Source organism: Eulemur rufifrons, chromosome 9, assembly GCF_041146395.1.
Source record: "Eulemur rufifrons isolate Redbay chromosome 9, OSU_ERuf_1, whole genome shotgun sequence".
Lineage (NCBI taxonomy): Eukaryota > Metazoa > Chordata > Mammalia > Primates > Lemuridae > Eulemur > Eulemur rufifrons.
In genome coordinates this window covers 36,971,812-36,998,120 of record NC_090991.1, presented here as the reverse complement: position 1 = coordinate 36,998,120, position 26,309 = coordinate 36,971,812, and the positions used below count along the sequence as shown (strand labels likewise).

The following is a 26,309-nucleotide window of genomic DNA, read 5'->3' as shown; positions in this document are numbered from 1 at the left end:
TGGGCTAGAGTGCCGTGGCGTCAGCCTAGCTCACAGCAACCTCAAACTCCTGGGCTCAAGCAATCCTACTGCCTCAGCCTCCCGAGTAGCTGGGACTACAGGCATGTGCCACCATGCCTGGCTAATTTTTTCTATATATTTTTGGTTGTCCAGCTAATTTCTTTCTATTTTTAGTGGAGACGGGGTCTCACTCTTGCTGAGGCTGGTCTTGAACTCCTGACCTTCAGCGATCCTCCCACCTCGGCCTCCCAGAGTGCTAGGATTATAGGCGTGAGCCACCGCGCCCAGCCTCAACCTCCTCGTTTTACAGATAAGGGAAGTGAGGCCCAAAAAGTGAAGTGACCTCCTCAAAATAACACAGCTAGTTAGTGGCTTTTGATTACCAGATAAATATTGTATAGTGTTTTGTTTTTACAGAGCCAAAAAGGAACTCTCCTTCCTAGGAGGATACATAATTCCTTTCTGAATAATCCTAAAAAGCATACAGAGTCTCTGACCTAAAGCTAAACACAATGATCCTTGAGGGGCACAAGAATGGCTTTAGAGCTAGCACACTTGCTGATGTCACTTCAATCTATTCCAAAGCAACCACTAAAGATGCTAGAGACCTGAGGGTAAAGTCAGGAGGGGAACTGCTGTGAAGAAAGGATACCATTTGGCATTCCCACTCTACCCTGGCCATCTGGCAGCCAAGGCACTGGAGTTAGTGAAGTCATCACAGGAACTATGGAACTAAAACAACTAGCTACTCACCCAAGAAAGATCGGACAGTGGTGATAGAATCTCTGTGGCCATTCCTCAGGGGCGGTGGTGGAGGAGGAGGTGGCCCCGCTGGTGTCCTTGAGGGTGGAGGTGGGGGCTTTCCTCGGCTCAGGGGTTCTGACCCATGCATTCGGTATGGTGGGGGTGGCGGTGGAGCATCCCTGGCACCATTTCGGATCATGGGTGGTGGAGGTGGAGGAGCTGCAATCAAAATCCAAAGCAGTTAGGCCTGGATGTGGAGACGACAAGGGAGTGGAGGGATCTGAGAGACATAAGCTAAAAGACTACCTCAGTGCGTTCCCAAAGAACCAGGCTCTGTGAGCCTCTGGGTGGCATTTTAAATAGCATATTCACCTTCCCCTTGATGCTTATTTCTTGAACATCACCACCAATCTTCCAGATACCAAGGTTCAGAGTAAAAGTATGACCTTTTCTTATTTCTCACAAGTCAGTCAAGAACACTATCTACTCTTGATGATTTCTTCCCTGATTTCCCATGCCTTCCTCCACAATTCTAATTCAGGTCTTTCTCATATTTAGCCCGTTCTACTGCAAAAGCCTTCCAAATGTCCTCCTTGCTTCCAATTCATTTTGCATACCACCAACTCACTAAGCTCCCTAAAACACTTGTTCAAATTTTTTCAAGGGCTTTGCATTTCCTACATTATAAACTCTCAAATCCTTTGCTTACATAGTTAACCTACCACGTCAATCAGCCTGATCTCACCTTTTCCTCTCCCTTTCTGAATTCCTAGGCAGGGTTAGGCATCCCTCTTCTGCACTTCCACTGCAGCCTGAGCATATCTGCCACTCTACTATATAGTGTCACAATTGTTCACTGCATGTGCTTCTGCCCCAGTAATGTCAGAGCAGTTCCTTCATCTGGGTTCCCAAGCTCGGCCAAATGTACAGCACATGGTAGGTACTTAATCAATGTTGGCTGAATAAACCGAATTACAAACACTATTTTTTTGAGACAGGGTCTCACTCTGTCACCCAGGCTAGAGTGCAGTGGCATCATCATAGCTCACTGCAACCTCAAACTCCTGGCCTCAAGTGATCCTCCTGCCTCAGCCTCCAAAAGTGCTAGGATTACAGGCATGAGCCACCGTGCCCCGCCCATATGCTTTGTTCTTATGACTGCCCCCCCTCTAATACTCGAATATCCCTCTTCCCTGGTGACCAAATCCTACCTGTACTTCAAGATTCAAATTCAAGTCCCATGTTCTAAAGACTTTCCCAAAGCAATCCGCTCTATTCTGAGTCCCTTATTCTTTGCTTTCCCGTAGCATATACAGGTTATATCACTTATTCTATGATAGCCTTTAACAGTACAGACTAAAATGAGTGATTTTCAAAACATGTATAGTAGCAGATCCATCTAAGTTCTCGGGACGTTACATATCTCTAGTCATAGTCTCAAAATATTTCAAATACCTCTTCTAGAATTGTCTCCAAAGCCAGTTTATCAGATAGAGCCATAAATATCATTATATGGTGGTCACATTTCATTTCTAAAGTCACCTCACCACCAACAATGAAAATATTCGTACCTGTATCAAAAATCAAATTTACCCTTAAAAGACAAAAATTTGCCACCAAGTTAATGTCAGAAGCATGTCTGAAGAAATGGCAACATCACTGGAAAAGATGTGTTTAAGTTGTATTGCTCCTGTGCTCTCTGTATCAAACTCTTAACAATAACAGCAGCTACCATTTCCTAGGTATCCCTTATGTTCTAAGCATTTCATATGCACTACATCTTTAAAAATTCTTACAGCCACCCTAGGAAAGTATGTATTGTCATCCCCATTTCATAAATGAGGAAAATGGTACTCAGGTTGTCTAAGGTCACAGATCTAATAAAATACATTCAGCACATGTCTGCTCTTTCCGCTACCCCCATAACTGTTTTTCATAACTACCTTAAATTGTATGTATCTCATCTCCCCAACTAGATCTACAATCCAGTGAGTTGGAAGTGTGTCTTGTGGTACCTAGGCCACATTTAATGAACAGTTGTTACCTAAATAGTACATGGAGAGACTACTTGGTTTAACAGACAATCTTGTTTTAGTAGTAGAAGTATACCTTATTATTCCTCCTGAATTCCTGTCAGAATTTTTGTAGAGTGACCATAGTTGAGCATGTAACACAGTAATGGGATGACGTGTGGATGCACAAAGTTCCAGCACAGTGGGCCCCATAAATGTTAGTTTTTGCTTCCCATAAGAAACTCACAATGTCAGCCGGGTGCGGTGGCTCACGCCTGTAATCCTAGCACTCTGGGAGGCCAAGGTGGGAGACTGCTTGAGCTCAGGAGTTCAAGACCAGCCTGAGCACGAGTGAGACCCCATCTCTACTAAAAAATAGAAAGAAATTTGGCCAGGCAACTAAAAATATAAAAAATTAGTCAGGCGTAGTGGTGTATGCCTATAGTCCCAGCTACTTGGGAGCCCGAGGCAGGAGGATGGCTTGAGTCCCAGGAGTTTGAGGTTGCTGTGAGCTAAGCTGATGCCACGGCACTGTACCGGGCAACAGAGCAAGACTGCCTCAAAAAGAAAAAAAAAAAAAAGAAAGAAACTCACAATGTCAACCCTCCCCTTTTCAAGGTCTATTTACATATTATGAACAGGGGCCACTGGGTGCAATAATTAAAAAGAAATCTCCTTAACACATCCCAGCAGATCTCTGAGCTTTGTTTTCATTCCAAACCCACCCAGACTGAAGCTCTTTCAGGTCACCCTCAAAATATTCCCTAAAACCCAGATTCCTCAGGGCCCTGAGAATCTGTATCTAGGCCAGGGCCAGGAAGTAAGGTAGACAGGGTTAGTTAGGTTCACGAGGATATCAGCTAGATACTGGGCAGGTGACAGTGACAAAAGCCAATCTGAATTGGTAAAATAGTGCAGGACAAGAGCAACTTGCTTGGCTCTTCCAGCTCTCTGCCTCAGGGAGGGTCATCCCCACCAGGTTCCACTACCTCCAATAACCTTCTGGGCTCTTTGCCAGATCCAGTTTTAAGACTGTTTCAAGTGACAGAGACAGAACCCTGATCCCTAAAAAAACGATCCATTTGCAAAACAAGCCGTAGGGTGGGAGACTGCCTTTTGTAATCCAATATAATCCCAATTTTGAGGAAAGCATGATGGTATCGATTCTTTTTACAAAAAAATTCCCTTAAAAATGGAAAAAAATTGTTTTACTCAGGCAAAAGAAAAATTCTGGAAACAAATTCTATGTACGAATAACACTGCTTTTTTAGGGTCTCTGAGCACCCTGAGAAGGCAAAAGATGCCAACCCTTTCAAATGTAAATAATTCATATGGAGACAAAAGTACATTATCACATAATGCTACTATAAAATGATTTAATAACAGAGATAAGTACATGAAGTACCTGGAAGTCCTCTGCATAAAACCAGTAACATTCATCAGCACACTATACTTTCACACGTACTTCTATTTTACAGATGGGGAAACACAGAATCAGTCATCTGTCCAGTGTTGTAACAACAAATAAAGCCACTACTCAAACGATCTCTGACTAGACTATCTTAATTTTTCTCCAGTGTATTTTTCTTAAGAACTGCTGCTCTGGTTACTGATAAGGAAAGCAAGTGGAGGCCTCTGCCAGACCTCAAAGTTGGTGATGGCTAATGCACAGAAGAACAAGGCTCATAACTTCAAAATTTTCTAAATAAACCACAGAGAAAGAACTAAGAAGTGGGAAGCAAGAAGTCTGCAGACATTTAAAACTACTCAATTCAACCCACAGAAATTGCATTTGTCTCTGCTTCTATTTCTGGATGAGGTTAGAAAGATATGAGCTTTGCTCGAATAAAGGATTTAAAAACGTTTTTTAAAATTTGAACTTTATAGAATCAAGGACCACCTTAGGTCTATCTCCTTATGGCTAAAGCTAGGGAGATATGGAGTCAGGAACGTACCAAGCTACTGCTCAACTGCCCCCTCCTAGACTACAAATCTGTATGTACCTAACCAAGCAGCAGCACAGACTAATGGGTTTTCAGTATCTGCTTCTTGACAACATAACTTCTTAACCAATGTTCTAACCTGTGGAGAATGACTTTAAAATAAAAGCTCAAAAGCCACTTGTGGAGTGTGTGGTTCAAAATCCAGTGATACAAGGATATGAGAGCCAAAATTCCCAGGTCCAATAAGGCCCCAGAGAGTAGTCCTGGGCTCCTCTACTCTCACATTTCATTCATGCTATTTTGTAAAATGATCAGACTACCTCTTTTACCTTTTCTAGGGTTTCTTAATTCCCTTCTCACCCAGCATAAGCTCCTAGGCCCATTATCGCAATCACTCCCTTACATACACTCTTCACTCCCTGCCCCACTCGCCCTTGTAGTCACGCATGCCTTAAAAATGCTAATGCTGGTTAAATATTATACAACCCCACCCTTACTCTGCTATAAACACATACCACGCTGATTAATCTCACTTGAAATGTAAGCCCCTAATCTCAAGTGGGCCTTTCCCTAGTCCATTCACTCTCCCACGCTCCAGATGACCATTTTATGCCTTTTCTCTCTCCTCACATCTCCTTCTCCTTCCCTCACCCCATTCACAGCTGACGTTCTTGCTTTCTATTTCACCGAGAAAACAGAAGCAAATTAGAAGAAACTTTCCACATGCTCTTACCATCCTACCACTACACCCACCTACCCACTTGCTTCTATGCCCATTTGCTCTGCCTTCCCTCCTGTTACCATGGAAGAACTATCCGTGTTCCTATATAAGGCCAGCCCCTTATCTATGGATCAGACTCCATCTTCTCTTGCCTCCTCAAGGACATAATTTATTCCCTCTCTCCTAATTAAATTTTTTCCCTCTCTACTGATTTCATGCTACTCATTCCATCAGAATGCAAACAGATATCCCAAATTGGGGTGAAAAAAAACCCTCAAGTCTCAACCCCAAATCCTCTAGCAATCATTCCATTTATCTTCACCCCTCACCCTTTACAGCAAACTCCTTAAGAGACTTCTACACAGATATCACCAATTCCTATCCTCCTATTCCTGTATTCTTGAATCCACTCCAATTTAGCTTTCTCTCTCTTTGTTTCTTTTAGAGACAGGGTCTTGTTCTTGCTCAGGCTGGTCTCGAACTCCTGAGCTCAAGCGATCCTCCCGCCTCAGTCTCCCAGAGTGCTAGGATTACAGGCATAAGCCACCACATCCGGCCTCAATTTAGCTTTCACCTTCACCCTCTACCACTCATGGAAACTACTCAAAAAGAGTCCCATGTTACTAAGACCAATGTGTCAGTCCTCAGTCTTCAACTTACCTCACCCATCTGCAGCACTGAACACAGCTGATCACTCACTCTACCTTGGAGTTTTTCCAACACTCTCTTGGTTTTTCTCCTTTCTTGCTCACTAGAGGGTCTTCTAGGTTTCCTTTGCTGGGTACTCTTCATCTCTCTTGCCTCTAATGTAGGAGGGCCGCAGGCCTCAGGCCTCTTCCTAGCTATCCTCACTCCTTAGGTGATTTCATCCAGTATGTGGTTTTCCATACCATTCAAATATATCTCTTTAGCCCAGACCTCTCCCCTGAACTTCAGAGTTTGACAGCCGATCACCAATTCATTATCTCCTCTTGAATGTCTAACAGGCATCCCAAATTTAACTTGTCGAAAACCGAACAACTGGCCGGGCGCGGTGGCTCACGCCTATAATCCTAGCACTCTGGGAGGCCAAGGTGGGCGGATCGTTTGAGCTCAGGAGTTCGAGACCAGCCTGAGCAAGAGCGAGACCCCATCTCTACTAAAAATAGAAAGAAATTATATGGACAGCTAAAAATATATATATAGGAAAAATTAGCCGGGCATGGTGGTGCATGCCTGTAGTCCCAACTACTCGGGAGGCTGAGACAGGAGGATCCTTTGAGCTCAGGAGTTTGAGGTTGCTGTGAGCTAGGCAGATGCCATGGCACTCACTCTAGCCTGGGCAACAGAGTGAGACTCTGTCTCAAAAAAAAAAAAAAAAAAACAAAAAAACAAAACCGAATAACCATCTTCTTCCAAACTTGCTGCAGTCTTAACCATCTGCCCAGTTTATTGCAAGAGCTTCCTATGCGGGCTCCTTTTGCCGCCATGGTCCTCCTGCAGTCTGCTCCCAACACAGAAGCTAGTGGTCTTTTAAAAAGGTAAATCAAATCACACTACTTCTCTGTTCAAAACCCTCTAGTGGCTGCCCATCTCACACAGAGTTAAACCCAAAGTCTTTGCAAAGTCCTACAATGTTCTCCCTTTGAGATCTAGCTTTCTGACTTCCATGTCTTGCTACTCTGCCCTCACTTATTCTAGTCCTGCCACCATGGCCCCATTGCTTTCCCCAAAAAGACCTCTCAAGAGTGATTCTGCCTCAGGGCCTTTTGCATTTGTTATTCCTACTGCCTGCAATAGGTATTCTCCCAGTAACTTCAAGACTTTGCCAAATTATCACCCTATTAATAAAGACTTTCCTGACTCTGCCCCCTCCTCCAATTTAAAATATCACCATACTACCCCCACTCCAGTATGTCTTATTCCTCCGCTGTTCTTTGTATTTCTCCAAAGCATACTACATACTATGTAGTTAAATATTTTGCTAGTTTATTTGACTGTCCAGAACAGGAAACTTTTGTCTTCTCTATTTATTGTTGTTTCCCTAAGAACAGAGTCAGACACATAAAAAGGCAACTGAATGAATAAACGAATTCTTGTTGTCATCAGTCACTAAAGGGGTGTTTTGGGGAAAAGGCTGAAGAGAAAAGATAAACTCAACTCACATCATGAAAGGAAAAAAAGGTACTTCCAAACACTTACCTGCTCCCCGACTAGGAGGGTCTCGGGCTGGGGGAGGTGGCCTATTACTCAATAAAGAAGGGGAAGCTGAGGTGGGTGGAGGAGGCGCTAGGCCTCTGACAGGTCCTGGTGTCTTCCTATGCAAAGAATTGTGTCTCTGTGGCAGCTCAGGGGCTGACTCATTAGTGGGACTGGAGGGTCCATTGGGGACCCCAGGAGGCTGGCGATAAGGCGGTGGAGGAGGGGCCAGAGACTGGCCACTTGGTCCCGTTCTGATATTCACAGGGGAAGGAGGTGGTTTGACTGGGGGTGGAGCAGGAGGTCCCTCTCGACCAGGGTGAAGCCTCTGTCCAGGCGTCGGTGGCAAGGGTTTCTCTCTGTTGTAAGCTGGGGCTTTGTTGTTGTGCATAGGCAGAGGTGTAGGGGGTGCGTTGGCACGCCGCCCTGGGGGTGGTGGGGGAGGGGCAGAGGAGCTGTGCTTCATGCCCGTACTGCTGGTGGTATTGGGCCGAGAGAGGTCCGGTAAAGAAGGTCTCTGCATCCGGGGCAGTTCTGGGAGTGAGGCCCGGCTGCTGTCTGTATCATCTTGAGGACGCCCACTGGCTGTAGACACTGGAGGCCTTGGGGCAGCAGCTCGAGAACTGGGAACTTGCAGGGCTGGCTTACCAGCTAGGTTCTCTACAAATATACCAGGACAACACTGGGTCAACAGAGCTAGATATACATCGGTCAGTATTTCCACTTCACCCAGCCTCCTTAGTGCAACCTGCATGGCAGCAGAGAAAGTACCTGCATAATTCTGGGTTTTAATCTGGTTTCAGGCTCAGGGCCCATTAACAAATATTGCTGATATAAGACGAATACATTTTTATCTATTTTAATTTAAATTTACTTTTATTTTGACAAACAATTGTATAGATTTCTGGGTACAATGTAATGTTACAGGTATACACTGTGGAATGATTAAATCAAGGCGATTAACATATCTGTCACTTCACAACTTGTTTCTTTGTGGTAAGAACACTTAATATCTACTCTTTCAGCAATTCTGAAATATGCATTATTATTAACTACTGTCACCATGCATGCTATAGATCACTAAAACTTACTCTTCCTGTCTGACTGAAACTTTGTACCCTTTGACCAACATCTCCCCTTCCTCTATCCCCACCCCTGATCTCCCCTAGCCTCTGGAAGCCACCATTTTACTCTCTACTTCCATGAATGAATCTGACTGTTTTAGATCCCAAGTATAAGTGAGATCATAGAGTATTTGTCTCTTCGTGCCTGCCTTATTTTGCTTAGTATAATATCCTTCGGGTTCATCCACATTGTCAGAAATGACAGAATTTCCTTCTTTTTTAAGGCTGAATAGTATTCTATTACACTCATAGTATAATACATATATATATGTGTGTGTGTATTTATACACACTCACAGTATAATAGTATTCATATATCACATTTTCTTTTTTTTTTTTTTTTTGAGACAGAGTCTCGCTTTGTTGCCCGGGCTAGAGTGAATGCCGTGGCGTCAGCCTAGCTCACAGCAACCTCAAACTCCTGGGCTTAAGCGATCCTACCGCCTCAGCCTCCCGAGTAGCTGGGACTACAGGCATGCACCACCATGTCCGGCTAACTTTTTCTATATATATATTTTAGTTGGTCAGATAATTTCTTTCTATTTTTGGTAGAGATGGGGTCTCGCTCTTGCTCAGGCTGGTCTCGAACTCCTGACCTTGAGCGATCCACCCGCCTCGGCCTCCCAGAGTGCTAGGATTACAGGCGTGAGCCACCGCGCCCGGCCCACATTTTCTTTATTCAAGTTGAATACATTTTTATTTAATCCCTCACCTTTTGCTTTATTCTATTCTATAACTCCTCCCCTGATGCCACTCCTCCTTCCTCCCACCTCTACCACACTCCTCAACCTGAGGTGGCCCACTTGGGACAATTCAGAAATTAATATGCTTGGGAAACATCCTAAGAAAGTACTTATTGGGTACCTGAAGTGTCCTTGGCTCCCACAGGTCGAAGCTTCGGCACTCCTCCTTGGAAGAGCCCTCCCTTGGGCTGCAGGGCAGCTACTCCAGAGCCATAACCGCCACTGCTTGCTTTGGGCTCTGGAAAGCACACCATTAGGGTTTTCAGTTCATGTGCTCTGAGCTGGTGGCCAAGTCAATCCTGAGGAGAAATCCCTCCTCTATCTGGGCTATAATTTGCAAACAAACCAATCATGCTTTTGCCTTTCTATTAAAAAAAAAACTAGGCCCTTCTGCTCCACAGCTTCATGGAGGGATGAAACACTTTGCTGTGATGAAAGAACAAAAAGAACAAGGAGCCAGTCTTCCCTTATTTAGTGCAAAGTGATAACTAGGTTAAGAAATGTTCAACAGGCCGGGCATGGTGGCTCATGCCCATAATCCTAGCATTCTAGGAGACTGAGGCGGGAGGACTGCTTGAGGTCAGGAGTTCGAGACCAGCCTGAGTAAGAGTGAAACCCCGTCTCTACTAAAAATAGAAAAAATTAGCTAGGCATGGTGGCGTGTGCCTGTAGTCCCGGCTACTTGGGAGGCTGAGGCAGGAGGATCACATTTGAGGTTGCTGTGAGCTAGGCTGATGCCACGGCAATTCAGACAGGGCAAGAGAGAGAGACTCTGTCTCAAAAAAAAAAAAAAAAGAAAAGAAACATTCAACATAGTTCTCTGGGTTCGCTTCTCCAGATGGCAGAGAGCTAATGGCTCAGGAACCCAGGGGTGAGCAAACTCCCCAGAGGCCTACAGAAATGGACACTTGTAGCAATTACACAACCTGCTTGGCTTCAGCCCAGGGGTTTCTAGGAATGTGGTAGTCTCCTCAGAGAACAGCCATGGATGTGCCCTAATAAGCATTAGTTACAGTAGGAGATGGTCATCTTAACCCTGAGAATGCTTCCCAAGGGTCAAGAAAAAACTTCTAAGGTATTCAAATGAACAAATGGGAAGACAGCCAAAGAATATCCCAGGACAAAACTCTCCCATTCAAGCCCCAACAATAAAAATGACAGCCCAGCCAAGTCTCCAAGGCAATCTTGGGATCCTACTGGTTCACTAGGCAGTGAAGCTTAGACTCACTCTCGAGGATGGGAGCACTCCGATCATTAACGTTGGTCACCTTCTTCAGCTTGGTCCCTTTGCAAATGTCCTGTAAGAGGGCACCTCGACCCCGCTGCTCATCTCTACTCAGCTTGGGCTGCTCTGTGTTTGCCTGGAAAAAGAATGAAATGTACGTTCACCCTAAATAGTTCCTTTCATCACAGGCTTGGGATAAATGACTTAAACCAAACCAGATGCCATGAGATGCCTATTTGAACTCATCAGATATATGTGCCAAATAGCAATATCAATGTGCATTATCATTCTTCAGGTTCTCTTTTTTTTGTCCTGTTCTACCTTCTGTGAAGGATATAGGTCTTCCTCCTATTCAGAAGCTTCTGATGGGAGGCCTACACTTACACTTACTGAGCTATCTATGCACTATGCTTTGTGTGTAAGACACTATTCATATCGTCATTATCAAGGCAAACATTTATTGAATCTCTACTATGCCTCAGGCATTGTGCTAAACACATTACTTGCATTATCTCATTCATTTAAATCTTGAAATATTCCTATGAGAAAAGTATTACTATCATTACCCCCATTTGTGAAGTGTGGGCCAAAAGCTGAATAGCTTCCTAAGGTCATGCAACTAGGAAATAGTAAAGCAAGAATCCAACCTCAATGGTACCTCTAAAACACCTATCTTATCTCATCTAACATACCCTATTGTCTCCCTATTACTTCGATTTATCCTCTAAACAATGTTATTACACAGACTATATTATTTTCATTCCAAAGATGAGAAAATAAAGGTTTAGGAAAGCTATGTCACATGATTAGTAAACCAAGAGCCAAGATTTGAATGCTGACACGATTGCCTCAAAACCCGATGCCTTTTCCACTCTCCCTACTGCCTCTTCCAATACATCGTATTTCTTTTCAGGTCCTTCATCTTCCACCTACCTCTTAAATGTCATTTCCCAGAGTATTATCCTCAGCTCCTATCTAAATAATGAGCAAGCCCATGCAGTTCCGGGATTTGAATACCACCTAGAAGCCCAAAATCTCAAACCTTTGTATCTTGTCCCCACCCCTCTGACCTAAGCTTCATATCCATATATGTCAATGACTGCAGAACATCTCCAAATGAATATACTACATACTACATGTACCTAAAATGCAACACATCAATACCATGTTCCTGAATAGGAAGACTCAATATTATACATTTGTTCAATCTTACACAATTTATAAGTGTAGAGCTTTTTAAATATGGAATTTTTTGGAAGCCTTTACAAATGATTCTAAAATCCATCTGGAAGATTAGGCATATGAGAAAAACTAAGAAAACAGGACTTGTACCACCAAAAACTAGGGCCAACTACAACAGGAGCACAGGGACAGAGAACTAGATAAACGCAACAAAACATCAAGTCCATAAGCAGGCCCAGGTTCATATAAGAAATAATAAATATGTATGTCATCAGTGCAGAACAGTTAGATTATTAAATATAAAGTGTTAATAACAATTAGTTAACTTGGGAGAAAAATAATAAAGTTAAATCCCTACCTCATAGTTTACTCTGAAACAAATTCTAGCTGAATTATAAAATTTAAGTGTAAAAAAAACCCACAAAAGTACTATATGAAAAAAATAGGTAAGAAAGACCTTCTGGCCGGGCGCGGTGGCTCACGCCTGTAATCCTAGCACTCTGGGAGGCCGAGGTGGGCGGATCATTTGAGCTCAGGAGTTCGAGACCAGCCTGAGCAAGAGCGAGACCCCATCTCTACTAAAAATAGAAAGAAATTATATGGACAGCTAAAAATATATATAGAAAAAATTAGCCGGGCATGGTGGTGCATGCCTGTAGTCCCAGCTACTCGGGAGGCTGAGACAGGAGGATCGCTCGAGCTCAGGAGTTTGAGGTTGCTGTGAGCTAGGCTAACGCCACGGCACTCACTCTAGCCTGGGCAACAGAGTGAGACTCTGTCTCAAAAAAAAAAAAGAAAAGAAAGACCTTCTAAGCATGACAACTAAAATATAAAAAAAGTATTGACTGACTTGCTTATTACTAAGTATTTACTTAGGAATATAAGTAAATAAGCAGGAAACAAAATCTGTGACAAATGTAACATATGATAGACACAAAGATAATGTCTTATATCTATAGAGCATTAACATATAAAGATGTTACAAACCTCAGGAAAATAAGCAAAGAACATGAACAACGTTACACAAAAGAAATCCAATAGCCTGCAAATATGAAAAAAGTTTTCCACTACACTAGTAATAAAAACAGATGCAGATGAAAACACAGTATCATTATTTATCTATTAAAATGGTAAGGGTTAAAATTATAACTAAAGAGACTGTAAGCTTCGTGAAGGCAGGGACACTGCTTCCTGCTATACAGTGCCTGGCACATTGAGGAAGCTAAAACAATGTGAAGAATGAATAATTGTTCTATGATAGTCGTAAGGATTCAGAGAAAAAGGCACTCTTTTATATTACCTAGAGTAAGGTAAATTAATTGGTATAATCTTTCTACAAAGTAATTTAACAATAGGTATCAAAAGCCTTTAAAAAGTCTGGCAAATCAGCCAGGCACAGTGGCTCACGCCTGTAATCCTAGCACTCTGGGAGGCTGAGGCAAGAGGATCTCGCTTGAGCTCAGAAGTTCAAGACCAGCCTGAGCAAGAGCCAAGACTTTGTCTCTACAAAAAATAGAAAAATTAGCCAGGCCTGGCAGTCCTCGCCTGTAATCCCAGCTACTCAGGAGGCTGATGCAGGAGGATTGCTTGAGCTCAGGAGCTTGAGGTTGCTGTGAGCTATGATGATGTCACTGTACTCTAGCCAGGGTGACAGAACAAGACTGCCTCCAAAAAAAAAAAAAAAACTTGGCAAAAGAATTCTACTTCTAGGAATCAATTTTACGAAAACAACTGGACAAGTGGACAAGCATAAAATGATTTATAACAGCATAAAACTAAAAATAATCTAAAAGTTAAACCAAAAGGAACAATGATGACATAACCACACAACAGGATGCCAGTTAAGGTCTCAAAGATGTAGAAGTAAATATCTTTATACCAGTAACCATCTGACATAATCAAGTTAAAAATTTTATAAAATAATATATACAGCGTATTAATTCCAGTTTTCTATAAAACAGGAGTACCAAAAGAACCCATCTCATAAGGTGGTTTTGAGAATTAAATAGCACTTTTCAAGAGCTTTGCTCAGTGCCCGGTGTATAATAACACCTCAATAAACACTATATATTTTTGAAGGAAAAAAGATACACACATATAGAAAATGTCTGGAAGGATATACACTGAAATACTACTGAGAAAAGTTAATATCATGGAAAAATTCTTTTATGTTTATCTGTATTTTCTAGTTGTCCTGCAATAAATATATAGAATATACAATGCTAACAAAGATTAATTGTAGATAGTTTAACATTTTCTGTTTACTGGTATTCTCTAACTTTTCCACAAACATAAAAATGTAGCATAGTAAAAGTTTTTGAAATATTCCTAAACATTTAATGACATGAAGAGCCATTCATGATGTATTAATCAGTAAAAAGAAGTTAGAAATCAGTGTGTATATAAAGCACCATCTCTTTTCAAAAAAAGTAGACGGACACAAAGGAAGGGAGGGAGAGGGAGGATATACATAAAAGTGTTATGAATAGTTGGATTACGGGCGGTTGCTCCTTTTTTGCTTATCCACTGTTTCTAAATTTTTTGAACATATTACTTTTGCGAAGAGAAAATTATTGTTAAAATATTATTGAACATTCCCAAAACTGAGCCTATACTCTCCACAAATCTGTTTCCCTTTGTAAATAGCGCCTTCATTCAGTCAAGCCCCCAAACCAGAGTCACCCAAATCTCCTTCCTCTTTCTCACTTTCCCATCTATCACCAAACTCTTGAGGATTCTACTTTCTGAATATCTCATTTCCACTCTCCATCCTCATTGCTTTAGTCTAGACCCTAATTTTCTTTTTTCTTTTTGGGACAGGGTTTCACTCCGTCACCCAGGCTGGAGTGTACTGTTGTCATCATAGCTCACTGCAGCCTCTAACTCCTAGGCTCAAGCGATCCTCCCATGGGCTCCCAAAGTGCTAGGATTATAGGCATGAGCCACCACGCCCGACCCTAGACCCTCAATTTTCAACGCCAACAGCTTTCTGTTTGCAGTCCTATCCCCTAACATCCATACTGTTAAGGGTGACCTTTCTAATAAAAACAGAAACAGGGTACTCCTGCTGCTGAAAATAATTCAACTCCCCATCATCACTGGAAGAAAAATCCAAACCCTCAGCCTACATTTCTAGCTGCATCTCCCGCAACACCCCCTCAAGCAATAATCTAACTCTCTGTATGCTTTCTCACAAATCAGCACCCTTCCACATTCTGCTTCCTCAACTTCAAGTGCCCTCTCTCCCTCTTCTCTTTCCAGCTAAACTCATCATTTAAGACTCAGCTAGGCTGGGCGCAGTGGCTTGCACCTATAATCCTGGCACTTTGGGAGGCTGAGGTGGGAGGATCACTTGAGGCCAGGAGTTCAAGACCAGCCTGGGCAATACAGTAAGACCCCATCTCTACAAAAAATAGAAAAATTAGCTGGGCGTGGTGGCATGCACCTCTGTTCCCAGCTACTTGGGCAGCTGAGGCAAAAGAATCACTTGAGCCTAGGAGTTTGAGGCTGTAGTGAGCAATGATGATAGCACTGCACACTAGCCCAGGCAACACAGTGATACCATGTCCACTCAACTACCAAAAAAAGACTCAAGTATCATCTCCCCACAGATGCCTTCTTTGACTGCCTCCTCTTTCTACTCCCTCTATAACCAGAGTAGCTCTTTTATCTACTTCATTTACTCATCTTCCACACAAAACTTTTCATCTAAAAGGTGGTTCATATATATCCTTAAACAAAATGCCTGAAAACTAGAGGTTATGGGGAAAAAACAGAAGTTGGCAGACCTCAACTCTAGTCCTAGTTCTGAAACAATTAGATAGAAAAGCCACTTGTCCTCTTCAGGGCACAATTTCTCATCTGTTAAATACCTAATACATACACATAAACACACATGTGCATGTGCACACATGCACCTGGGCTATTCTTCTATAAAGGTACTTTTACTTCTAAATTTTACAAAAATGAGAAAGCATACGGGTTCCCTCTTTCTCCTGTGACACCAGGTATCACAACCTAGGTATGGTTAAAGTGGTTGGCTTCTTGGTTCAGAAACCACATCGCTTTTTTTTCTCCCCTTTGGAACCATTCAGTCTTTGTACCAGTACATTCCATAAACTCCTTCTTTACAGGATGTTAGACCTGATGGACTTGGCTTTTGGAGTAGAAGAGTAGATGAGACAAGATGATAGCAAGAAACAACCACCAGGAATCCCCATCCCTTTTCTCAAAAATGCCAGAGAAATAACACACTGACCTTTATAGAACAAATGGTTTTGGAGGGAAACATTAGTTCCTGCTCCAATGCCACCTGTCCAGCTCTCCATTAAGAATGACCCAGGACAAGGAAACCAGGTATGCCATTATGGTCCTAGGCGGACTTCTCAGGAATCAGAGCTAGCTGATGAGGATAGATTTGTTTATTCTCCATCTTCCTCTACCACATGTCACTGAGTACACACTATGTCTTCTAAAAGGAAACCCTAATATCCATTAATACCAGGACTAAAAATCTCGGATGTTAGAAACAGGATTAAAGAGCAGGTTCTGAATAAGAATGCTACGGGTAGGAAAATCTAGAATTTTTAACCAAAAGGGATAAAAAAAAAAAACAGTTTGTAAGGGCATTAATCTATTTACTCAAAGGTTTTGAGATCGAAGCCAGGCGTGGTGACGCGCACCTATAGTCCCAGCTACTTGGGAGGCTGAGGCAGGAGGAACACTTGAGCCCAGGAGTTTAAGACCAGCCTGGGCGACACAGTGAGACCATGTCTCAATTAAAAAAAAGAAAAAAAGGTTGAGATAGTCTGATGGAAGGATTACCTACCTGATTAAAAGTGGGAGGGGGGGGAGGACCAGGTGGGGGTGGAGGGGGAGGAGGAATTGGCATCCTTGCCCTGTTCCCAGTTGGCACTGCTCTCTCTCCGTCTTTATTTGCAGCTTTAGGTCACTCATATACCTGCAAATGAAACAGAAATTCATAAGAACAACTTTATCATTAGAGACAATGAATGACCAGGAGAACTAGAAGACTGGGCATCACTGAACACTTCATCTTCTAGTTCCACTATGATACAGTCCGGGGCTTCGTAAAGTTTTTCTGTAAAAGGTTAGATAATAAATATTTTAGCCTTAGTAGACAACAGGCAGTCTCTGGTGCACATATTTCTTTGTTTTGACCACCTTTTTTCCTTAATGTATAAACTTTTTACTTTTTAGACAAGTTTTAGGTTCACAGCAAACCTGAGTAGAAACTGCAGAAAGTTCCCATATACCCCTATCCCCACATATGCATTATGTCCCCTCCAAAGTGGTACATTTGTTACTGATCAATCTAAAGTGACACATCATTATTACCCAAGTCCAGAGTTCACATTAGGGTTTACTCTTGGTGGGTTTTGACAAATGTATAACATGTATCCACCATTGTAGTATCATACAGAGTATTTTCACTGCCCTAAAAATCCTGCACTCTGCCTATTCATCCCTCCCTCCACCCCTCCAACTCTAGGCGACCACTGATCTTTTTACTGTCTTCACAGTTTTCCTTTCTCAAAATGTCATTTGGTTGAAATCATACACTACATAGCACTTTCAGGTTGGCTTCTTTCACTCAGTAACATGCATTTAAGTTTCCTTTGTGTCTTTTCATGGCTTGATAGCTCATTTCTTTTTAGCATTGAGTAATATTCCATCGTCTAGATATGCCACAGTCTTTACCCATTCACCTACAGAAGGATATCTTGGTTGCTTCCAAGTTTTGGCAATAATGAATAAAGCCTCTATAAACATTTGTGTGCAGGTTTTTGTGTAGACAAAAGTTTTCAACTCATTTGGGCAAATATCAAGGAGTGTGATTGCTGGATCATATGGTAAGAGTATGTTTAGTTCTGTAAGAAACTGTCAAACTTCTTCCAAAGTGCTGTACCATTTTGCATTCCCACCAGCAATGAATGAGAGTTCCTGTTGCTCCACATCCTTGCCAGCATTTGGTGTTGTCAGTGTTTTGGATTTTGGCCACTCTAATAGGTGTATAGTGGTATCTCATTGTTGTTTTTTTGTTGTTGTTGTTGAGACAGAGTCTCACTCTGTTGCCCGGGCTAGAGTGCCATGGGATCAGCCTAGCTCACAGCAACCTCAAACTCCAGGACTCAAGTGATCCTCCTGCCTCAGCCTCCCGAGTAGCTGGGACTACAGGCATGTGCCACCATGCCCAGCTAATTTTTTCTATGTATTTTTAGTTGTCCAGCTAATTTCTTTCTATTTTTTTTTTGGTAGAGATGGGGTCTCGCTCTTGCTCAGGCTGGTCTCGAACTCCTGAGCTCAAATGATCCGCCCGCCTCGGCCTCCCAGAGTGCTAGGATTACAGGCGTGAGCCACCACGCCCGGCCTCATTGTTTTAATTTGCAATTTTCTAATGACTTTTTTTTTCCCTTTTTTTGAGACAAGGTCTCACTCTGTTACTTGGGCTAGACTGTAGAGGCTTCATCATAGCTCAATGCAACCTCAAACTCCGGGGCTCAAGTAACCGTCCTATCCCAGCCTCAGAAGTAGTTAGGACTACAGGCATGTGTCACCACACCCAGCTAATTTTTAAAAAAGATTTTGTAGAGACAGGGTCTCATTCTGTTGCCCAGGCTGGTCTTGAATTCCTGGCCTAAAGTACTCCTCTGTCCTGGCCTGCCAAAGTCCTGGGATTACAGTCTCTAATGACTTATGATGCTTAATATCTTTTCATATGCTTACTTGCTATCTGGGTTATCTTCTTTGGTGAGGTGTCTGTCTAGATCTTTTATACATATTTTTAATCAGGTTGCTCTTATTTTCTAATTGTTGAGTTTTAAGAGCTCTTTGTATATTTTATTTTATTTTATTTATTTATTTTGAGACAGAGTCTCACTCTGTTGCCCGGGCTAGAGTGCCGTGGCGTCAGGCTAGCTCACAGCAACCTCAAACTCCTGGGCTCAAGCAATCCTACTGCCTCAGCCTCCCGTGAAGCTGAGACTACAGCCATGCGCTACCATGCATGGCTAATTTTTTATGCATATATTTTTAGTTGTCTAGCTAGTTTCTTTCTATTTTTTTTAGTAGAGATGGGGTCTTGTTCTTGCTAAGGCTGGTCTCGAATTCCTGAGCTCAAACGATCCGCCCGCCTCGGCCTCCCAGAGTGCTAGGATTACAGGCGTGAGCCACCACGCCTAGCCTCTTTGTATATTTTAGATAACAGTCTTTTTTCAGATATGTCTTCTGCAAATATTTTTCTCCCAATCTGTGACTTGTCTTCTCATTTTCTTGATTTTTACAACCTTTTAAAAGTATAAAAACATTCTTAGTTTGTCAGCCACACAAAAACAGGCCTGGATCAGATCTGACTCATGGGCCAAAGTTTATTCACAGCTGGTATAGTCACATCCCTGGAAGCTGACCAGAGCATAAATACCATATGAGAAGTTCGCCATTTATTAGGTCACAAAACACTTCACACCCAAAAACTATATAGTTATCCCTCTCTTAGAGTCTGTAAGTAATCCTGCTTTCCAGAGGAGATTAAAACCAGGGAATTGACTTACCTAAGACATTAAAGTAAGGGGCAAAGATAAGACTAGAACACAAGAATAATGACTGTCCCCAAAAAGCTGTCCCAAGAAAATCTCATTTTTTGACCTCCCCCAAAATGGAAGCCAAAATAACATGGCCACCATGAGAACAATTTACAGATGACAAGAAAAGTTCAAGATAGGGTAACCAACCTCACCAATCAATCCATGGAAGAACTACTTCTAAACAAAATGACTTATGAGATTAAAGCATGACAAAATTCACAGGTAGCCCTAGCATAGATGGGAGACCATGTATACCAAGCCAAGTCTAAAAATCAAACCAGCACAGCAACCCATTGGGAAAGGCCTGGTGAACTCTTTACAGGGGTGACCAAAACCCCTCTGAGAATAGTAGAGTTAACAACTCTCTCAGAGTAAACAGTTCTCTCAATTCCCTGGGAATGATGAAAGGACAAGGAAAATACTCCAAAGGTTCTATCAAGCCAGGAACCTTTCCAAGAGAGTAGAATTTGATCAGAAATGTGACTGCGAAAGTGTTCAAAATCCTAGCCCCTGCTAGTGTAACACCACTATAGGCTGGCTGACCAACAGAGCCACTTGCTCCAACCACAAAGAACTGAACAGTACTTTGGCTAGGTGGCCCCCACGGGGACTGGTATCTGAACTCACTTCAAGAAACAAGCAGCTAACTTCCCTCCAAGGGAAATATCTTCTCATTTCTGATTTAAAAGCTAAGTGCAGTCCTTCTTTGCCAGGGACCTAATACACTAGGCTTTAAAAATCGATCAAAACAGGTGGGGCACAGTGGCTCACGCCTGTAATCCTAGCACTCTGGGAGGCTGAAGTGGGAGGATAGCTTGAGGTCAGGAGTTTGAGACCAGCCTGAAATAGAGCAAGACACCATCTCTACTAATAAAAATAGAAAAAAAATTAGCCAGGCAACTAAAAATAGAAAAAAATTAGCCAGGCATGGTAGCACATGCCTGTAGTCCCAGCTACTCAGGAGGATTGCTTGAGCCCAGGAGTTTGAGGTTGCTGTGAGCTAGGCTGACGTTACGGCACTTTAGCCTGGGCAACAGAGTGAGACTCTGCCTCAAAAAAAAAAAAAAAAATTGATCAAAACAGTAACTCCTCATAAGCAGAACATCTATCACCAGGGGGGTAAATCTTTAAAATAAACACAAGAAGAAGTAGGGGGAAAAAAAACCTTTCTTCTCTTTGAATGCCCTGCTTTACTATGACCACTCTACTCCAAAGCTCCCACAGCACTCTCAAAGAAAGCTAGCAGGAAACAAACATTTTCAACTCATTCCAGTCATCTCAGTTCCTGCCTTTTCTGGGTTTCTAGTTCTATCAACCATTGGATACTGCCATAGCTGAAATGATCTCCTAGAATAACCTGAAAACAATTCAGACAAGTCCCTAACCCTTTCCATGTTCACACATGATCCAATCTACATGCTACAAGGTAAGTAATGACCTTAAGGAACAACCTGAAGCCTGAAAGTAAGCTTCACTTATTTAAGCAAAGCAGGAATTCTCTAGCAAGGCAACCCCTTTTTTTTAAAGCAACCACAGGAAAAAAGCACTAATATATTACACAGTTAAAGATGGCTTCATAAAATAGGCTCAATTCAAAGTCCCATTTCAAAATAGATTCATCAAAGAAATATCACCTTGATCAAGTGACCAACTTTAGTGCTGACTACCCATAGCAGCCCTCAACCTTTCACAACGCAGTCCCATTAGTGACATTAATTACATAATGATACACTACAGATTATTACCCTGCCCATTTTACAGATGAGGGCACCAAAGCCCCAAGAGTGGGAGTGCCTGCACGTACACTAGAGAGAAGAAAACTGATCAAAGGGCAACTGCCATCACTCAGGAGTAAACGACAGAGTTAGGACTCATATCCAGGTCTCTCAATGCCTTCCTTTCACTAATTACCATGGGGAAAACAAAAAAACAAAAAAGTTCCCTGTAAACTGATGTGGTTTAGCAATTTCCTGCTATTATTCCCCAAATGAAATTCAACTCATTCCAAAGTTCTTAGTGATAGAATACAAACAGTTCTCTATATGTTTCCAAGAACAGCTCAATTTATCTAAATTCAAATTAGCACTTGACCAGTCTTAAAAATTAAAACCACCTTCCTTTCCCTGAAAAATCTCCAAAAGAAGCTTTTGTTTAAATCAATTTAAGACTGATACAATCGCTAATCCAATGCAGAGGGTGTACTCTGAGAACTGCTTTGAGTTAAAAATAAATGAACCAAAACAATTCATAAAGTTTTATGACAGAAAGACAAATTTCACTAACCAACCATGTTTAATCAAAGGAGAAATTCAGGCCTTCTGGAAGCGCTGTCTATTGCAACAGTGAGAATCCAATGGTCTTGAGGTTAAACCTAAAATTAAACTTAAAAAGAAAAAAAAGAACGTTCCTTACAGAATTTTAAATATTTCCTTTCTGATCTATTAAATTAGAACTATAAACCTCACCATCTGTGCTCTTCAGAGTCCTTGATTTTCAAAAATATTTTGAGGTTACCTCTAGTTCAGCAACACAGTAATTCTCATTCCTTTCTTAAGCCTTTCCATCTTAAAAATCACGATATTATAAGCTTTTCACATCCTAAGGAATCAGTTTCTTGGAAATAAACCAGAGAGTATTACTCCACATCTTCCTGATGTCAAACTCATCACAGAATTCAGAAATAAGTCTTCATAAAACTCCAGTAACGCACTTTTAAAAAGTGCTTTCTTCTATTCCTCAAAAGTCAAAACCTATTTTTCTATTCAGTTTCCTGACGTTTACCTCCAAATAGTCCTACATTTTAAAAGCAGGAGACTTCCTTAGTACAAAGACACCAACTATAGCCACCTTTTACATTGATAAATGAAGAATCCAATTTAGTTGCTGCTTTTCTCATACTCTTAAAATTATCTAAGAGGTATCCTAGTTACCAGTACAATCTGGGGCCTTTATTTTATTCAAATGGCATTCTGCTGCTATAAAACTCAGGTTTCAATTGCAAATTATTTTAAAAAGAAGCAAAAATCAAGAAAAATTCTAAATCATAATGCCATCTTCTACTTTCATGCCTACTTTCATGTAACAGCACTTTCCTTTGATCTCCATTTTGATTACAAAGTCAATCACAGCGTTTGTATCAAAGTACCCAACACAATCCCACAGGGGAAAAAAAATTGACCTTAAAAAATAGACTGCCTCCCTCACTCCAGCAGTCTCTACATCCCCAGTCCCGCCTTACAAGAATCAGTCACATGAATAGGAACTTGAGATGTCAACAAGAAAATCACCTTTTTTCTTTCTTAAATACATGTTCAATTATTTAATATCCTATTAAATCTTTTCTCAATACAAAGAAACGATCCTCTCTGAAAGATCACAATAGCTCTGCCTATTCTGTCTCCAGACAACCTAGAGAAGACAGTTGTGTCTTCACGATGAAAAGGTACCAGACACTCCCACAATGGAATTCTTCTGATCCTATAGTTCAAATCATCTCTAAGAGTATCAGAGATGGAACATAAATGTTTGGCAGAAAGAGAAAGGCAGTTGCTCTAGGACAAAGAAAGTCATATAACACAGAACGGAGTTTTTGTTTAGTTATTTTAATCCCAGCCAGAAGCAACTAGAGCTTTACCTAATGCGGCTTCATTAACCCAGTAGGTGGGTGGCAAGATTTTAAGCGTGGACACTAAAAACCCACTGAGGGCTTTTGGGTGAGGTGGGAGGATCACTTAATGCTAGGAGTTTGAGACTAGCCTGGGCAACACAGCAAGACTTTGTCTCTACAAAAAATAAGAAAAATTAGCCAGGCATCATGGCATATGCCTGTAGTCAAGAGGCTGAGGCAGGAGGGTTGCTTGAGCCCAGGAGTTTGAGGTTGCAGTGAGCTATGATCACGCCACCGCACTCTAGCCCAGGCAATAGAGCAAGGCCCTGTCTCAAAAAATAAAAAATAAAAATAAAAACTCACTGATGAATCAGTCTGTTCACAACCTTTCCATACAACCACCGATCCCAGAAACATTCACATCAAACAAGAAGTTAAAAGTGAACAAGTCCATCTTGTATATTTCTCAACGAGGTTTTAGTCAAACAGAGTTTACAGCAAGAAACCAAGGGTAATTGTAACAAATGAAAATAAGTAAAAATTGAATGAGTAGGTTTTGTTAAAACTGGATTCTAAATTCAACAGCAATTATACTCCATTCTGTAAGTACTTAACTACTGACTCAACTAACCCTATGGTGCCCCATCAGTACCAGTTTAGACATTATCCTGAGATAAGAATTAAAGTTTGGAGGAATATGTCATACGTTTATGTGCATTTTACTCAATGAGCTCTTAAGCACAGACAGCACCGTATCTTTCCATAGTTTTCTCCTATTATTCAACAACTTAGAGGATACTCAATAGTCACTTGTTGAACAGAACAAAAGCAAATTTAAGAGTAGGAGTCTCTAAAAGAGCAAGCAAATCTGAGTAAAAGACAACAGCAGTGAAAGGAGGATCAACATGCCAGAAACAAAAAAGACAGAAGAATGGAGATATCTATGAAAAGAGGAAATGAAGAAACACAAAACTATGCTTATAGTTCAATGTTCCAAAAACTTTTAATTTGCTGAATTCATTCACTCATCCATAATACAATTAAGTATCCACCACTTAATCCATTCAATAAACATTTATTAAGTACCCAGTAGGTGCCAAGGCATTGTTCTAGGACAATGGCTCTCAATCAAGGGTGATTTTGTACCCTGTGAGATACTTGGCAATGTCTAGAGACATGTTGGATTGTCACAACTAGGGTAGGAGGTGCTACTAGCATCTAGGTGATAGAAACCAAGGATGCTGCTAAGCATCCTCCAATGCAAAGGATAGCCCCCCACAACAAAGAATTATTCAGTCCACAATGTCAATAATGCTGAGGTTGATAACCCCTGTTCTAGAAGCTGAATAAGACAAGCTTCCACAATCTTGGAGCTTACATTCCAGAGGAAGAGATAAACAAGGAAACATATAATCCCAGTATCTTGGTTACTGATAAAAGGAATGAAAAAAGAGAGAGAGAATCATAAAAACAGAGTGTAGGAATAATGTAGAGTGTTTTGTTTTTTAAGTTATGGGGGGTCTCACTATGTTACCCAGGCTGGCCTCAAACTCCTAGGCTTACGCAATCCACTCACTTCAGCCTCCTGAGCAGCTGGGACTACAGGTACCCAATACCATGCCCTATTTGAGTGTTTTTTTTTCTTTTTTTAATTATTATGGGTACATAACAGTTGCACATATTCATATGGTGCAGGTGATGTTCTGATAAAGGCATACAATGTGTAACAATCAAATCAGGGTAATTGGGGTATCCATCATCTCAAGCATTTATCATTTTTTTGTGTTAGGAACACTCCAATTCCACTCGTTAACTTGTTAACTACAGTCGCTTTGTTGTGCAATCAGATGTTGTTCATTCTATCTATCTAAGTATATTTTTGTACCCATTAACCGTCCCACTCTATCCCCCACTCCTTGCTACCCTTCCCAGCCTCTGGTAACCATCATTCTACTCTCCGTCTCCATGACATCAATTGTTTTAACATTTAGCTCCAACATGTGAGAGAGAACATACAAGATTTGTCTGTCTGTGCTTAGCTGATTTCATTTACCATAATGTTCTTCAGTTCCATCCATGTTGTTGCATATGACAAGATTTCATTCTTTTCTACAGCTGAAATATATTCTACTGTGCATATGTACCACATTTTCTTTATCCACTCATCCACTGACAGACATTTAGGTTGACTTCAAATCTTGGCTATTGGGAGTAGTGCTGCAATAAACATGAAAGTAGAGGCTGGGCGTGGTGGCTCACGCCTGTAATCCTAGCACTCTGGGAGGCCGAGGCGGGAGGATAGCTTGAGGTCAGGAGTTCAAGACCAGCCTGAGCAACAGCGAGACCCCGTCTCTTGCTTTCTAATAGAAAGAAATTTCTTTCTAATAGAAAGAAATTGGCCGGGCGTGGTGGCTCACGCCTGTAATCCTAGCACTCTGGGAGGCCGAGGTGGGCGGATCGTTTGAGCTCAGGAGTTCGAGACCAGCCTGAGCAAGAGCGAGACCCCATCTCTACTAAAAATAGAAAGAAATTATATGGACAGCTAAAAATATATATAGAAAAAATTAGCCGGGCATGGTGGCGCATGCCTGTAGTCCCAGCTACTCGGGAGGCTAAGACAGGAGGATCGCTTGAGCTCAGGAGTTTGAGGTTGCTGTGAGCTAGGCTGACGCCACGGCACTCACTCTAGCCTGGGCAACAGAGTGAGACTCTGTCTCAAAAAAAAAAAAAAAAAAGAAAGAAAGAAATTAGCCAGACAACTAAAAATATATAAAAAAAATTAGGCGGGCATGGTGGCACATGCCTGTAGTCCCAGCTACATGGGAGGCTGAAGCAGAAAGATTGTTTGAATCCAGGAGTTTGAGGTTGCTGTGAGCTAGCCTGACGCCACAGCACTCTAGCCCGGGCAACAGAGCAAGACTCCATCTCAAAAAAAAAAAAAAAAAAACATGAATGTAGAGTGCTCTTTTAGATAGGACTGCAGGGAGAGGGCACAGGGAGAGAGTGTCTCCCAAGAAGTCTCTCCATGAGCAGATATGAACATCTAGGGAAAGAACATTCCAAAAAGAAATAATAGCAAGTGAAAACCCCCTGACATATAGATGTGCTTGCTGTATTAGAGAACTAGTAAGAAGGCTAGGACAACTAGAACAGCATGAGAAGATATGAAATTTTAGGCCTTATAGGCCATCCTCCAAATTCAAAAATAGTATCCTTCATCCAATATG

General features: G+C 41.7%; 1 protein-coding gene across 1 annotated transcript in view; it reads right to left on the bottom strand.

The window, feature by feature from the left end:
• The window catches only part of WIPF2 (WAS/WASL interacting protein family member 2), a 47,054-nt gene that overhangs the window by 6,158 nt on the left and 14,587 nt on the right, over nucleotides 1–26,309 (bottom strand). Inside the window, exons 2-6 of the mRNA XM_069482500.1 lie at nucleotides 16,700–16,831; nucleotides 10,693–10,825; nucleotides 9,586–9,702; nucleotides 7,602–8,258; nucleotides 754–963 (exon numbers count right to left, since the gene is read on the bottom strand). Of these exons, the coding sequence (XP_069338601.1) occupies nucleotides 754–963; nucleotides 7,602–8,258; nucleotides 9,586–9,702; nucleotides 10,693–10,825; nucleotides 16,700–16,762 (1,180 nt within the window). The 5' untranslated portion in view covers nucleotides 16,763–16,831. The remainder of the gene's footprint in view (nucleotides 1–753; nucleotides 964–7,601; nucleotides 8,259–9,585; nucleotides 9,703–10,692; nucleotides 10,826–16,699; nucleotides 16,832–26,309) is intronic.